Source organism: Phocoena phocoena, chromosome 6 (genome assembly GCF_963924675.1).
Source record: "Phocoena phocoena chromosome 6, mPhoPho1.1, whole genome shotgun sequence".
NCBI lineage: Eukaryota > Metazoa > Chordata > Mammalia > Artiodactyla > Phocoenidae > Phocoena > Phocoena phocoena.
The window spans coordinates 107,449,066-107,463,056 of NC_089224.1; the positions used below are offsets into that span (position 1 = coordinate 107,449,066).

A 13,991-nucleotide genomic window follows, 5' to 3' on the forward strand; every position below is an offset into this window, starting at 1 on the left:
ATTCCTCCCTCCCTCTCCCACCTGCCAGGCATCCAGACAACCACCGATCTGATTTCCATCACTATAGATTAGTTTGCATTTTCTAGAATTTTATATATAAATGGAATCATACAGTTTACTCTTTTCTGTCTGACTTTTTAAAAAACTCAGCTTCATTGTTTTGAGATTCATCCATGGTGTTGTGTGTATCAATAGTCATTCCTTTTTATTGCTGTCTTGTATTACACTGTGTGGATGTACCATAGTTTTTCATCCATTTACCTATTGATGGCCATTTGAGTTGTTTCCAGTTAAAGCTGCTGTGAACATCTGTGCACAGCTTGAAGAATTTTTATTCATGTATACATGGGTATAACCATCACCCAGATCAATGTACAAAATATTTCCGGTACCCCAGAATGTTCCCTTGTGCCGGTCCACATTCCTCCAAAGGTAACCACTATTTTGACTTCTATCACCGTAAGTCAGTTTTGTTTATCCTAGAACTTCACATAAACGGAATTAAACAACAATGCAACACATCTTCTTTTGTGTCTGGCTTCTTTTGCTCAACATCATGTTTCCGAGATTAATCCATGTTGTTATTTCTATCAGTAGTTCATTCCTTTATTGCTGTGTGGTATTCCCCTGTATGGATACACCACAAAGTGTTTACCCATCCTCCTGTTGATGGACATTTGGGTTGCTTCCAGGTTTTGGCTATTATCAATAAAAATGCCGTGAACACTTGCATACAAGTCTTTTTGTGGACATATATTTTTCTCCTGCTGACTGGGTCATAGCCAGGAGTCGAATTTCTGGTTTATAGGGTAAGTATGCCTATTACTAGAAACTGTCAAACATTTTTTCAGAATGGCTGTACCATTTACACCGCTACCAACAATGTATGAGAGTTCCAGTTGCTCCACATTCTTGCCAACATTTGGTGTGGTCAAGCCTTTTAATTTAGCCTTTCTGGTAGTCAGTAGGGTTAGCTCATGGTGGTTTTGTTTTGCAACTCCCTTATGACTAATAAGTAATGATGTTGAGTATTCTTTCATATGTTTATTGGATTTTATTTTTCATTTAAATTCTGTAACATGTTTAATGTAACACTCAACTACAGAAACATATTAAGTACAAAATGAAAAAATTTTACCTTGTTCTCCCATTTTCACCCCTGGCATTAGCTCACAATTTATGATATAGCCTTCTCAAACAGATATAATTAAATACACACGTGTGCGTGTACTTACATTTTTAAACCACACACACAAAAATCGTCTTGTTTTTATTAGTGTATACTATGTGCAGATTTTAAGTTAAGGGACTGACATACCTCCTATCACTGAATCTGTCCAATAACTGTGATAACTGGGTGAGGAGACTAGAGCCCAGGGAGTTTAAGATGGTTGCCAAGGTCACACAGCTTGTAAGTGGCAGTGTCCATACTTGAATCCACATTTAAAACACCAGATGGATTAATGGAGATGCTATTGTCTTACCACCTTAGATTCACCCACTCATTCGTTCTTTCATTCATCCAACGTATACTCTGGAAGCCCGTTCCAGGCCCTGCCCTGCTTTCGAGCCACAGATGAGCTGAGGAGTCAGGCAGGTAGATTGACTAATAAAATCTAGGGAGAAAGGGGTATGATGGGAGAAGTAGAGGGGGCAAGCCAAACCCAGATTTTGGGTCAGAAAAGACTCCTGGAGGAAATGATCCCTGAGGGATGTGTAGGATGCCCAGAGGAGAGAGGGTGCAGAAACAGCATGTGTGTGAGCGGGTGCACTGCAGGAAGCCCCTCTCTTCCCCGAGGTGGGGCTGGGGTTGAGTCGAGGCAGGCGAGATGGAGGGGCAGCATGGGCAGCAAGACCTTGTGACCGTCTTAAGGAGCCTGGCTCCACTGATACATGAGGACCACGGAAGGGCTGGCGTCACAGTTTTCAGATTCTAGGGTTTTAGGATTTAATTTCCTTCCCTCCCCATCCTTCAAGATTCTTTTGCAAGGGGCACAGTGTCCTGGTGGCTTAGAGGCCATCCGGGCACCATGCTCCACAGCTGCTCCTAGGGGCAGACAGTTCTTCTCCAGGATTCAGGCTGCCGTGCCGGTCACAAAGGAACCCATTGCCCCCTGGTGGTGACCAGGATGCCACTGTGAAGGGAAATCCAACTTCTGCAGGACCCCAGGAAATGCGGATTGGGCAGGGCTCCAGCAGTCCCGTCCCCTCCCAGACCTCTCATCTCTGTCACTGATGCCACCGCCCAGTCGGTCCACCAGAGCTCACCCTCAAGAGCCCTCTTTCTCTCATTTCAATCCACCTGTGGCTCCCCCAGGCTGATCCTCCCTCTCCGTCACCCCCGTCTTTGACACAGCCTCCCAAATAGTTTCTCTGCTGTCTGGACCACTATGGTAGTCTCTACACAGGAGCTAGAGTGATCTTTTATTATTACTATTTATATATTTATTTAAGTAAAAGTTATAGACAGTAAATTGCACCATCTTAAATGTATAGCTTGATACTTTTTTTTTTTTTTAATAAAAACAATCCCACAGCATTTATTGTCATCTGGTAATAACATAAAGGTGAGCAAAACAATATGAATAAATGCTTTAGAACTACACTTCTAACAAAGCACACCTAAAAAAACTGTATTGCCTTCTCAACAATTCCTCACTTCATTGATCATTTCTAGTTGGAGACACTTTGGAGCAGAGTAATGTTATCTCCTTTTAGCATGATCCGACCCAGTTGTTTTCTTGACTTTGTTTTAGAATGAATCTCTTCTGCATCATCTAATACGAGGTTCATATACTCATCAAAACCAATAATACAGCCCTCTATCCGCATATTCACTTGCTCATAAAGCCACACCTGAATCCGAGATCTATTTTGCAAGTATCTGAAGATGAGACTGATTGGCTGCACCATCACCTTCTGCACCTTCTGGCCCTGGCCCCGGTACGCCATGGTGGAAGCGCACCGATACTTTTTATATATGTAGTCACCCACATGACACCCACCCAGATCAAGATACAGAACATTTCCAGACCGAGAAACCCACCTAGTTCCCCCTCCCCCCAAAGGTAAGCATTATTCTAATCTCTGTCACCAAAGATCCTTGTGGCCTGTTGTTAAGCTGCAAAGAAATGGAGTTGTCATATAATGTGCACTCTTGCATCCCGCCTATCACACTCAGCACACACTCCGAGATGTTGTGTGTATATACATGTTTCCTTTCTATGGTGGGCAGTATTCCACCGTGTTTATGAACAATTTTTGAAACCTTTTATCTGGAAATAATTTCAAACGTACAGAAAGTTTGCAAGAATAAAAATAGTACAGGGCTTCCCTGGTGACACAGTGGTTGAGAGTCTGCCTGCCGATGCAGGGGACACGGGTTCGTGCCCCGGTCCAGGAAGATCCCACATGCCGCGGAGCGGCTGGGCCCGTGAGCCATGGCCGCGGAGCCTGCGCGTCCGGAGCCTGTGCTCCGCAACGGGAGAGGCCACAACAGTGAGAGGCCCGCGTACCGCAAAAAAAAAAAAAAAAAAAGTACAAAGAGGACACCTGTATATCCTTTACACAGATTAAACTGTATTTCATATCATAGGAATCTATCTATATACACATACATAATAAGAATATATAGATATATACACATAGTATGGGATTTTAGACACACACACACACACACACACACATGTATGTATATAGATGTAAAACATTTACACATGCATATGTATGTGTGTATATAATTTCTTCTGAATCATTTGAGTGTAGATTTTATACATCATGGTTCTTTACCCTTAAACATTTCAGTGTGTATTTCCTAAGCAGAGGGATAGTCCCTTACATAACTACAGTTCAGGGGTTTTTTTGTTTTTTTTTCTTTTGCGGTATGGGGGCTTTACTTCTCTGAGCCTCAGTTTCCTCATTTGGACATGAAGGTAAAAGTGGCACCTCTATCACAGGGGTGTCTATTGATCCAATAAACCAATGCTTGTAGAATATTGCTGGGCACATAGCACTTGATAACTTGTTATTTGTGGTTCAGACATAGGTGAGGCAGCAGGTATGGATGGGAACTGGCACAGAACCGTCCAGATTCTTTTCCTCCCATGAGCCCCGACACAATCCTTCTTCTCTTGGCCATTTAAAGCTCTTGTAACACTTTATTCTATTTTCTGGATGCCTCCTTACCTGACAACTGCCTAAGAGCAAAGATACCCCCTGTCAACTTAGCACCTGGCATAAAGGAACTAAGAAGGAAGGAAGGAAGGAAGAGGGAGGGAGGGAGGAAGAGGGAGGGAGAGAGGAAGGAAAGAAGGGAGAGAGGAAGGAAGGAAGGAAGGAAGGGAGAGAGGGAGGGAGGGTGTTCTTATCTGTGGTCTTACAGAAGAGGTGAGGTCCCCTGGTGAGATGCCAGTGCTGGGTTGGGGGGGTTGGAAATGAGGATGAGGTTGAAGATTCCCAGTTTTAGGAGTATAAGGTGAGGGGAACAGGAGGCAAATGAGGTACTAGTCTAGGGTGCACAGTATAAGAGGTGGGTGCCAAAACTTCAGTCACCAAGACAAATAATAGTTCAATGCAATATATTTTAAAAATCAAAATTAGGGCCAAAAATTCCATAGTGAGCAAAATATCAAAATTCTAAACAAAACCAGGATTCATAACAGTGCCTGCTGAGCCACGTTGGAGCCTGGGGCAAAAGGAAAAATACAGATGTCATCGCCCTCGTCCTGGCCCGCAGGGTCCTGTGGTTCTTGCTGGTTACCTGCAGGTGGTGAGGTCAGCCTGGTTTTAGAAAATAGTCTCTGCTAGTCCTTTGCTTTTCGGATCTGTGGAATTAAAGTAGATGCTGACCTGGCGGGATGGGCAATCTATGATCTTGAATAAGTCTCTTCTCCTCTCTGGGCCTCAGTTTTCCTGTCTGTAAAGGGGTAGGAGCTCAAATTTCATTTCTAAGCTCAAGTGTCTCAGCCCTGAGTCCTCGTTTGCCCTCATCAGGCCACACCATTTGGAATGTAACTGTTTTCACTTTAGCACCCAATTTCAGCTTCTACAACCTCTGATTGGTTGAACACTCAATTACAAGAAACCTGTGAGTTTCTGAAGGGCAGAACCTCTACTGTACAAACCATTACAGCGTTCTTAATGTGCATAGCATGGTATAGGCACTCACTCAATGCTTAAATAATGTTTTTTCTGGTTAAAAATTATCCATGGGGCTTCCCTGGTGGCGCAGTGGTTGAGAGTCCGCCTGCCGACGCAGGGGACACAGGTTCGTGCCCTGGTCCGGGAGGATCCCACATGCTGCGGAGCGGCTGGGCCTGTGAGCCATGGCTGCTGAGCCTGCGCGTCCGGAGCCTGTACTCCGCGACGGGAGAGGCCACAACAGTGAGAGGCCCGCGTACCGCAAAGAAAAAAAAAAAAAAAAATTATCCATGCCTTTTCTCCTTTAATGTGTTTATGTAATGAATTAAGTTAACTGTATTCCTAGTGACAAAATCTCTTATTTCTGGAGGTTGGGGGGAGACCCAAAAGTGAAAATGGTCTATAGTTTTCCTTTTTTTTAAAAAAATTATGTTTTAGTACTAAGGATATGCCAGTAAAATGGATTGGGAGTTTTCTACATTTTCCTATGATAAAACTCAGCTGTGAAACCATCTGGGCCTGGTGCCTTTTTCCACTTCCAATTTTTTATTTAAAATTTCAAATCTACAAAAAAACGTCAGCACTCTTTACCTAGATTCACCAATTGTTAATATTTTATCACGTTTTCTCCCTCTCTCTCTCTCTCTCTCTCTCTCACACACACACACACACACACACACACACTCTACTTGGTAATGTGTCATCTTAACTTAGCTGGAACCAAGTTTCCTAGAATTCTCTCCCCTGAGTGGTTCCAAGTTAGGTTGGCAATAAAGTTAATTCGCTCAAGATTTGGAGGGAGCAGGCATTTTCTTATGCTTTGCAGTTTGATGAAAGGCCTCAAGCTCTTCTATAGCTGGCATGTGGTTGTCACTGACCTGCTAACTTGCCTTGTTGGTTTGGGGGCAGCACCCGGACCCGTAGCCTCCCTGGTTCCTGCTAGGTCGCCTCCTTTTGTTTCTCTGAGTCCCAGGCCAAGTATGTGTACAGCTCTGTGGTAAGGACACCAGTTCTCCTGCAGGTCACCTGCGTCATTGAAGTTGGAGAGTGTGGGAGACAGATGTGAGCTTCAGTTTGTTCTTGTTCTCCCCAACTTCACATCCATCTCTCCTTTCCAACTACTGGCAGGTTTAGAGGGCTTGCACAGTCTGTTCCACCAGCACCCACAATTGCATGAGATCTAGTCCCTATTACCAACCCCTTATTCTATATCATTCATAGTGGCCCCGATTCTCTGGATCAAACACACACACACACACACACACACACACACACACACACTTAAAAATTTTTTGTTCAACTATTTGAAAGGTGAAATGCAAACATTAAACACTTCAGTCCTGACTACATTTTTAAAAAAAGTATCTCCTAAGATTTAGGACATTTACCTACATAAACAAAATTCCATTATCCTAACCAAGAAAATTCCATTTTCCCACCCAACAGGAACTAGATATAATAATATTATCTAGTACACTTCCTATATTCAGATTTCTGAAACTGCCCAAATAGTGTTCTTTTAACTGGCTTTTTTTAAACTCCAGGATCTAATCAAAGACCCCCCCAGTGCATTTGGTTGTCATATCTCTTTTATCTTTTAGCCTAGAACAGTTTTGCCTTTTATTTTTCCCTTTCATGACTTTGATTTTTTTTTAAGAGTCCAGATCAATTTTCTTGCAGAATGTCCCACCATCTCGATTTGTCTGTCTGTTTCTTCACGACTGGATTTAGGTTGAACATTTGGGGCTATAACACTACATAGCTGATGTTGTCTATTTCCCATTGCATCTTCTTAGGAGGCACTAATATTAGTTTGTCCTCTACTGACCTGGAGTCTTTTGCAATTGTCAATGGAAATAATCAATAATCAATAATAAAGAAAAGAGTTTGAGTTGAGCCAAGCTGAGGACAAATAACCCAGGAGGAGCCTCTCAGTAGCTCTGAGGACTGCTCCATCGAAGCATGGTTTCCAGCACAGTCTCCTGCCTCACCAGAAAAAAAGAACATACATCAAATTGACAGGACATTCCTTCAGGTTTTCAAAAGAGAAAGGTTTAGTATGTATACAGTGAGACAGTAGGACCCGGATGTCTGGGAAGGGAACTTTATCTTCAAGGGAATGTTAACATGCATGCCATAGAAAGGGAGTTATTTATCCTTATCTTTGAAAGGGACATTCTTTGCCTTAATTGTTGAAGTAGATGTGCTGTTTGCATTTGACAGGCCATGAGTCAAGCTGTTTTAGTTCACACAAAGTTCAGGGTGAACCATGTATAAGCCAAAATGACTTCCCTATACCTCAATATGTGAAAAATTTCCCCATCATTTCCCATTTTGATCACAAATCTTTTGATAGAAAGCATTAATGATTAAAATATTTGTCCCTTGATTCCAGGTGATTTGCTGCCTGCTCTGGATCCCTCATGTGCCTCAGTGCTAGGTCTCTTTTTTTTTATGTATATAGATTTTCCTAGTTATCTACACTGTGGTGGTTAATGAGATATAGTGAAAAGGCAGAGAGATATATGCTGATTGGGAGACACAGGTTATACGTATTATCAATTATATCAAATTGTCACATAAGCATTTTACCTGTGCTATTAGCAGTAGACTTAAAGCAAGCAGATACATGTCATGAGTAGCTTGATAGCCAGAAAAAGATTAATAATACATATTATGACAATGACAATTGTCTGGAAAGCAGAGTGAAAAAAACTGCCTAAAAAAAAAAAACCTGCCTATTTCTGAGGGAAGCCAGCTAAAAATAGTACAAAAACTAAAATTAAGAACTCTGGGCACGGGCTTCCCTGGTGGTGCAGTGGCTGGGAGTCTGCCTGCCAGTGCAGGGGACACGGGTTCAAGCCCTGGTCCAGGGGGATCCCACATGCCGTGGAGCAGCTAGGCCCGTGTGCCACAACTACCGAAGCCCGCACGCCTAGAGCCCGTGCTCCACAGCAAAAGAAGCCACTGCAATGAGAAGTCCCTGCTTGCCACAACTAGAGAAAACCCACACGCAGCAACGAAGATCCAACACAGCCAAAAATAAAATAAATTAAAAAAAAAAAAAAAGGAACTCTGGGCACAAATTTAGAGGGCCCTTTAAGGATTTTTGCAAGGTTACAGTTTACTAATTTCAAGCTCTCCTTGAGAGAAGGTATTGATCCAAGTACACCAAGCAGTATTAACAACAGCACAGACACCTCCTTGGGCAGCAAGGAGATAATCTAAAGTAATACATTTGTCAAGTACCACATAAGCAGGAGTCTAGAGATCTTTGTTGGTCCCTAATAGCTCTTGCAGAGGCTCTGGCAATCTTACTGATGGTTTGGGTAAGATTTCTCATCATCGCTTCTAGGTCAGTGGTACCAACTCCTAGCCAAGAGCCCCAAACCCTGAGGCGGTGGTTATATTGGCTTCTGAATCCTGCAGGGAGGTCACATCCCTGAGAATGGACACAGCTGTTACCTTCCTATTCAGAGGGATCCTCATCAGGGTAGTCTTCCACTAATGAGAGGGTTTTATGGATTGTTTGGTTTTTGTTTTTTGCTGTGATCATCAGGGCTAGAGTTTGAGCCAGTGAGCAATTTCAAGATAGTAATTAGAGTAGTCAAATATCCCAGGAGGCAGGGTACTCCCATTCTCCAACTGTCTAAACATTCATGTGCCCAGGGCCAGTTATCACACCCACAAACAAATATAAATCCTTTAGAGGCACATAGTACTCCAGGTGTTGAGTCTTTTTTGGAAGGTATGTAACCAAAATTTTCTAACCATGGGTTAGTATATGGGAGTTTCCAATCAGTCAAATTGACCTTACAAGTAGGAAGAGGAGTGATCCCTCCGTTAATCCAAGTATGTCAAGTTCTAATCCCATTGCATAAAGGAGAATTATATTTGCTATCAGCCTTATTATAACAGGTTGTCAGTAAGTATAGAGGATGGGAAAGAGAAATAAGTGGCACTGACCTTGCAAATTGTAATGTTTTGTGAAGACATTTTGACTAATATCATGGCCATAAGCATAAGATTGGTTACATGTGGGCCCCCCAGTGTCCTTTGGGATTGTTTCTAGTGGGGTCAGGAAGAAGCAAGGGACAGGAGAAGACTGGGTAAAGATGTGAACGTGGTAAGTGATCTGAGAGTTCTTTTCTGTGAGTCACAGTAAAGTTAAGCATAGTGGTAAAATTGGTTATGGGCACAACTACGGGGTCATTATGTTTTACAAAGGACCCAGTAGGGGAATGGTGACATATCCAGCATATCCAGCCAGAGGAGGCAAGAGACTGTGACATTTGTACAATAACATTGTCTTTCCAAGGATGACAGTGAACTATACACATGCAAGACAACAGAGAAATTAGGAGAAGCTTTTCTTTTTCATTCATAAGATATTTATTAAAATAACACATTTAGGGGAAAAAAATCAATACAACTGTATACATCATTATGGAAAACTGTATACCATCATACAAAAAAGGATTTCATTTTGGGAAATTGATTCCTAATTTATGGCAAGTTTTACTTTCAGAAATAAAACCACAAAACAACACAATCTAATTCAATCTTAGAGGCTGGCATGCTGAGCAAGGAATGTTCTTGTTCTTTGTAGGAGCTCCTTCTTTACACTGGCAGGTACCAGGGCTCTGCCTTTCGGTGTGATTTCAGCCACCAAGTCATCAACAGTAACGTGTTCTAGTCCTTTTTCTTTAATTACCTCTTTACAGTGTGCCTTCAACTGATCCTTCCAGCCACATTCAATTAATTTAGCTCTCAGTAACTCTTTGAGGAGTTCTCTTTCTCCAGTTTCTCTATCAACGTTTGGTTAATTGCTGCTCTCATCTGCACATCTTTGTTCATCTTGCTAACCACCATCACCGCCGGCAAGGGCCGTCCCTTCCCAGCAACGAAATGACCCTTGTGCCGATGACCGTTACCTACAACATTCTTTGGCTGCCCAGACCTAGACCCCAGGAGAAGCTTTAAGATTAAAGAAAACATGGGGGGCCTTCCCTTGTGGCTCAGTGGTTGAGAGTCCGCCTGCCGATGCAGGGGACGCGGGTTCGTGCCCCGGTCCGGGAAGATCCCACATGCCGCGGAGTGGCTGGGCCCATGAGCCATGGCCGCTAAGCCTGCACGTCCGGAGCCTGTGCTCCGCAACGGGAGAGGCCACAGCAGTGAGAGGCCCACGTACCGCAAAAAAAAAAAAAAAACAAAAAAAAATCTCCAGGTTATAATCCATGATCCTTAAGGTCTTTGATTCCTGAGAACTCACTGTGAAAGAAATTACCTACCAACTTTTCATTTCCTTTAAGTGCCTTAATAAGACCCTGACAACAAGGTACTATATCTCCCTTGAGTAAGGTTGGTTCATATAGTCCCTCATGCAGTCACATAAGCCATCCTGCTATTATTTCAAAAGAGACAGCTGATGTTTACCAAGAGGTGAAGATCTAAGGTTGAGAAGCACTCATAGAAGAGCTTCACACCAATTGAGGTTTTCTGGGGTTCTTTTTGCAGTACACGGGCCTCTTACTGTTGTGGTCTCTCCCGTTGCGGAGCACAGGCTCCGGACGCGCAGGCCCAGCGGCCACGGCTCACGGGCCCAGCCGCTCCGCGGTATGTGGGATCTTCCCGGACCGGGGCACGAACCCGCGTCCCCTGCATCGGCAGGTGGACTCTCAGCCACTGCGCCACCAGGGAAGCCCGAGCGTTCCCCATTTTGACCACTCAAGAGGTAAGCTATCTTTTGTTAGATCTTCCTATTTTACCAAGTACTTGCATGTATGGGCTCCATAGGTATTGTACATGAAGCCAGTCGGAGTTCCAGTGGGTGGCTGCCCGTCCGGGAGCCGCTCAGCTTTAGAAGCACGATTTCCCATTTTCTTTCAGTTTTGTCTTTTGATAAAGTCTGAACAATTTCTAAGGTCAGAAGTGTGCTGCTTATGAGCTTAGCTCCTCAAGGTGTCACCCTTGAGTTGGTTCTGCTCTTCTGCATCTCAGTTTCTCTAGCTGGCAGTCTAAATCCAGAGCAGGGGCTCTGAGCACTGAAGGACCAGTTTGTGTGTGTGTCCCTGGGAGAGCCGTAAATAACTTAAAGTGTTATGATGGGTTTCCCTGTGGGACCACTACTCATCACCAGGATTAATCCTCAGATACTTCCACTAGGTTCTTAGTTGCCTGAGGACACCTTGTGCCCACAAGGAGCAAATATCCCTTTTCTTCAGAGACAAATAGGTTCAATTTCTTGTTTTGTTGTCAAATAGTTTGTTCAGACCATATGTACACAATCTTTCCAATTTAAGCCAAATTAAATAAGGCCATCCAACCCAGTTCACTCCAAAGTTCCTTCTAGGATTTCCCTGTGTAGGAAATCCCCCCCAGGTCCCTGCCTAGGAAATTCCTCCTAGGTCCCTTCCACCGAGGAATTGTATTGGTACTCCCTTAAGACTCCAAGTCTTAACATTTTAACAGCTCAGATAAAACTCAGGACTGTCTGATGGGATTAACAGATGTACAGTAACATATATAAAATAGATAAACGACAAGGATCTACTGTATAGCACAGGAATCTATATTCAATATCTTGTAATAAACTAAAATGGAAAATAATTTTTTAAAAAAGAATATAGGGCTTCCCTGGTGATGCAGTGGTTGAGAGTCCGCCTGCCGATGCAGGGGACACGGGCTCATGTCCCGGTCCAGGAAGATCCCACATGCCGCGGAGCGGCTGGGCCCGTGAGCCATGGCTGCTGAGCCTGCGCGTCCGGAGCCTGTGCTCCGCAACGGGAGAAGCCACAACAGTGAGAGGCCCGCGTACCGCAAAAAAAAAAAAAAAAAAAAGAATATAGATATATACATATATATGTATAACCGAATCACTTTGCTGTACGCCTGAAATTAACACAATATTGTAAATCAATTTTACTTCAATTAAAAACAACTCAGAACTGTCCAGAATGAGGTCAGATACCAGGAAGAACTCACCCAAGCACCTGAAGGGTGCTGTGAAGCCTGGAGCTCAAGGGGCTTGTGCTTGGTACTGAGAGCTGGTCCAAAGTAGACCCCATGTGACCACTGGTGGGTTTCTCTGATATCCTGCAGCCTACGCCAAGCAATGTCGACAGAAATCATCAATAATCAATCCATAGTAAAGAACAGGAAAGAGTTTGATTCGTGCCAAGCTGAGGATGAAAGCCCGGGAGGAGCCTCTCAGTAGCTCTGAGGACTGCTCCGTTGAAGCATGGTTCCAGCATAGTTTTCTGCCTTACAAAACAAAAAACATACATCACCTTGAACGGACTACATTCCTTCAGGGTTTGAATAGAGGTAGATTTAGTGTACACAGCGAGACAGCAGGACCCTGGTGTCTGGGAAGGGAAACTTATCTCCAAGTGAGTGTCAGCATGAATGCCATATTCTCATTTTCCACACAGATATTCTTTACCTTAACGATGAAAGTAGATGTACTGTGTGTGTTTGACAGGCCTTGAGTCAAGCTGTTTTACTTCACACGAAGTTCAGGGTGAAGCATGCATAAGCCAAAATGACGTCCCCATACCTCAATATATGAAACATTTCTCCATCAGAATGCAGTCACCTTACTTATCTTTCTAATCTCTTCCATGGTTCTTAGTCTGTTAAAATTTTCTACTTCCTAGCTCAATTTTGATAGTTTATATTTTGCTGAAAAATCATATTTCCTTTGGTTATTTCAACTTATTACCACAATATTTTAAATCATTACTTTAATGACATCCATATTTGTGTTTATCGTGCCTTTCTCATTCCTAAAGTTACATATTTTTTAAATTGGGGTATAGTTGTTTTACAATGTTGTGTTAGTTTCTGCTATACAGCGAAGTGAATCAGCTATATTTGTGTGTGTGTGTGTGTGTGTATACACATATATATATATACCTCCCCTCTTTTTTGGATTTCCTTCCCATTTAGGTCACCACAGAGCATTGAGTAGAGTTCCCTGTGCTACACAGCAAGTTCTCACTAGTTACCTACTTTAAACATAGTAGGGTATATATGTCAATCCCAATCTCCCAGTTCATTCCACCCCTCCTTTCCCCCCTTGGTGTCCATACATTTGTTCTCCATGTCTGTGTCTCTATTTCTGCCTTGCAAACAGGTTCATCTGTACCATTTTTCTAGATTCCACATGCATGCATTAATATATATTTGTTTTTCTCTTTCTGACTTACTTTACTCTGTATGACAGTCTCTAGGTCCATCCACCTCTCTAAAAATGACCCAGTTTTTTCCTTTTTATGGCTGAGTAGTATTCCATTGTATATATGTACCACATCTTCTTTATCCATTCATCTGTCGATGGACATTTAGGTTGCTTCCATGACCTGGCTATTGAAAATAGTGCTGCAATGAACATTGGGGTGCATGTGTCTTTTTGAATTATGGTTTTCTCAGGGTATATGCCCAGTAGTGGGATTGCTGGGTCATATGGTAACTCTATTTTTGTTTTTTTAAGGAACCTCCATACTGTTCTCCATAGTGGCTGTATCAATTTACATTTCCACCAACAGTGCAAGAGGGTTCCCTTTTCTCCACACTCTCTGCAGCATTTATTGTTTGCAGATTTTTTGCTGATGGCCATTCTGACGGGTGTGAGGTGATACCTTATTGTAGTTTTCATTTGCATTTCTCTAACAATTGGTTATGTTGAGCATCTTTCCACGTGCCTCTTGGCCATCTGTAGATCTTCCTTTTTTTTTTTTTGTAAATTTTTCAAAATATTTATTTATTTGGCTGCACTTGGGTCTTAGTTGCGGCATGTGGGATCTTTGTTGCCACGTGCAGGATCTTTTAGTTGCAGCATGTGGAATCTC

The 13,991-nt window shown here is 42.9% G+C and overlaps 1 protein-coding gene and 1 pseudogene across 1 annotated transcript; both read right to left on the reverse strand.

The window, feature by feature from the left end:
- Nucleotides 1-2,519: 2,519 nt before the first annotated feature.
- On the reverse strand, nucleotides 2,520-2,959 carry LOC136124744 (small nuclear ribonucleoprotein E-like). The gene has a single exon (XM_065879538.1). It carries the CDS (start codon nucleotides 2,950-2,952, stop codon nucleotides 2,674-2,676), a length of 279 nt encoding a protein of 92 aa, XP_065735610.1. The 5' UTR covers nucleotides 2,953-2,959; the 3' UTR covers nucleotides 2,520-2,673.
- Nucleotides 2,960-9,703: 6,744 nt separating this feature from the next.
- LOC136124711 (transcription and mRNA export factor ENY2 pseudogene) lies at nucleotides 9,704-10,011 on the reverse strand (annotated as a pseudogene).
- Between the last annotated feature and the right edge of the window lie 3,980 nt (nucleotides 10,012-13,991).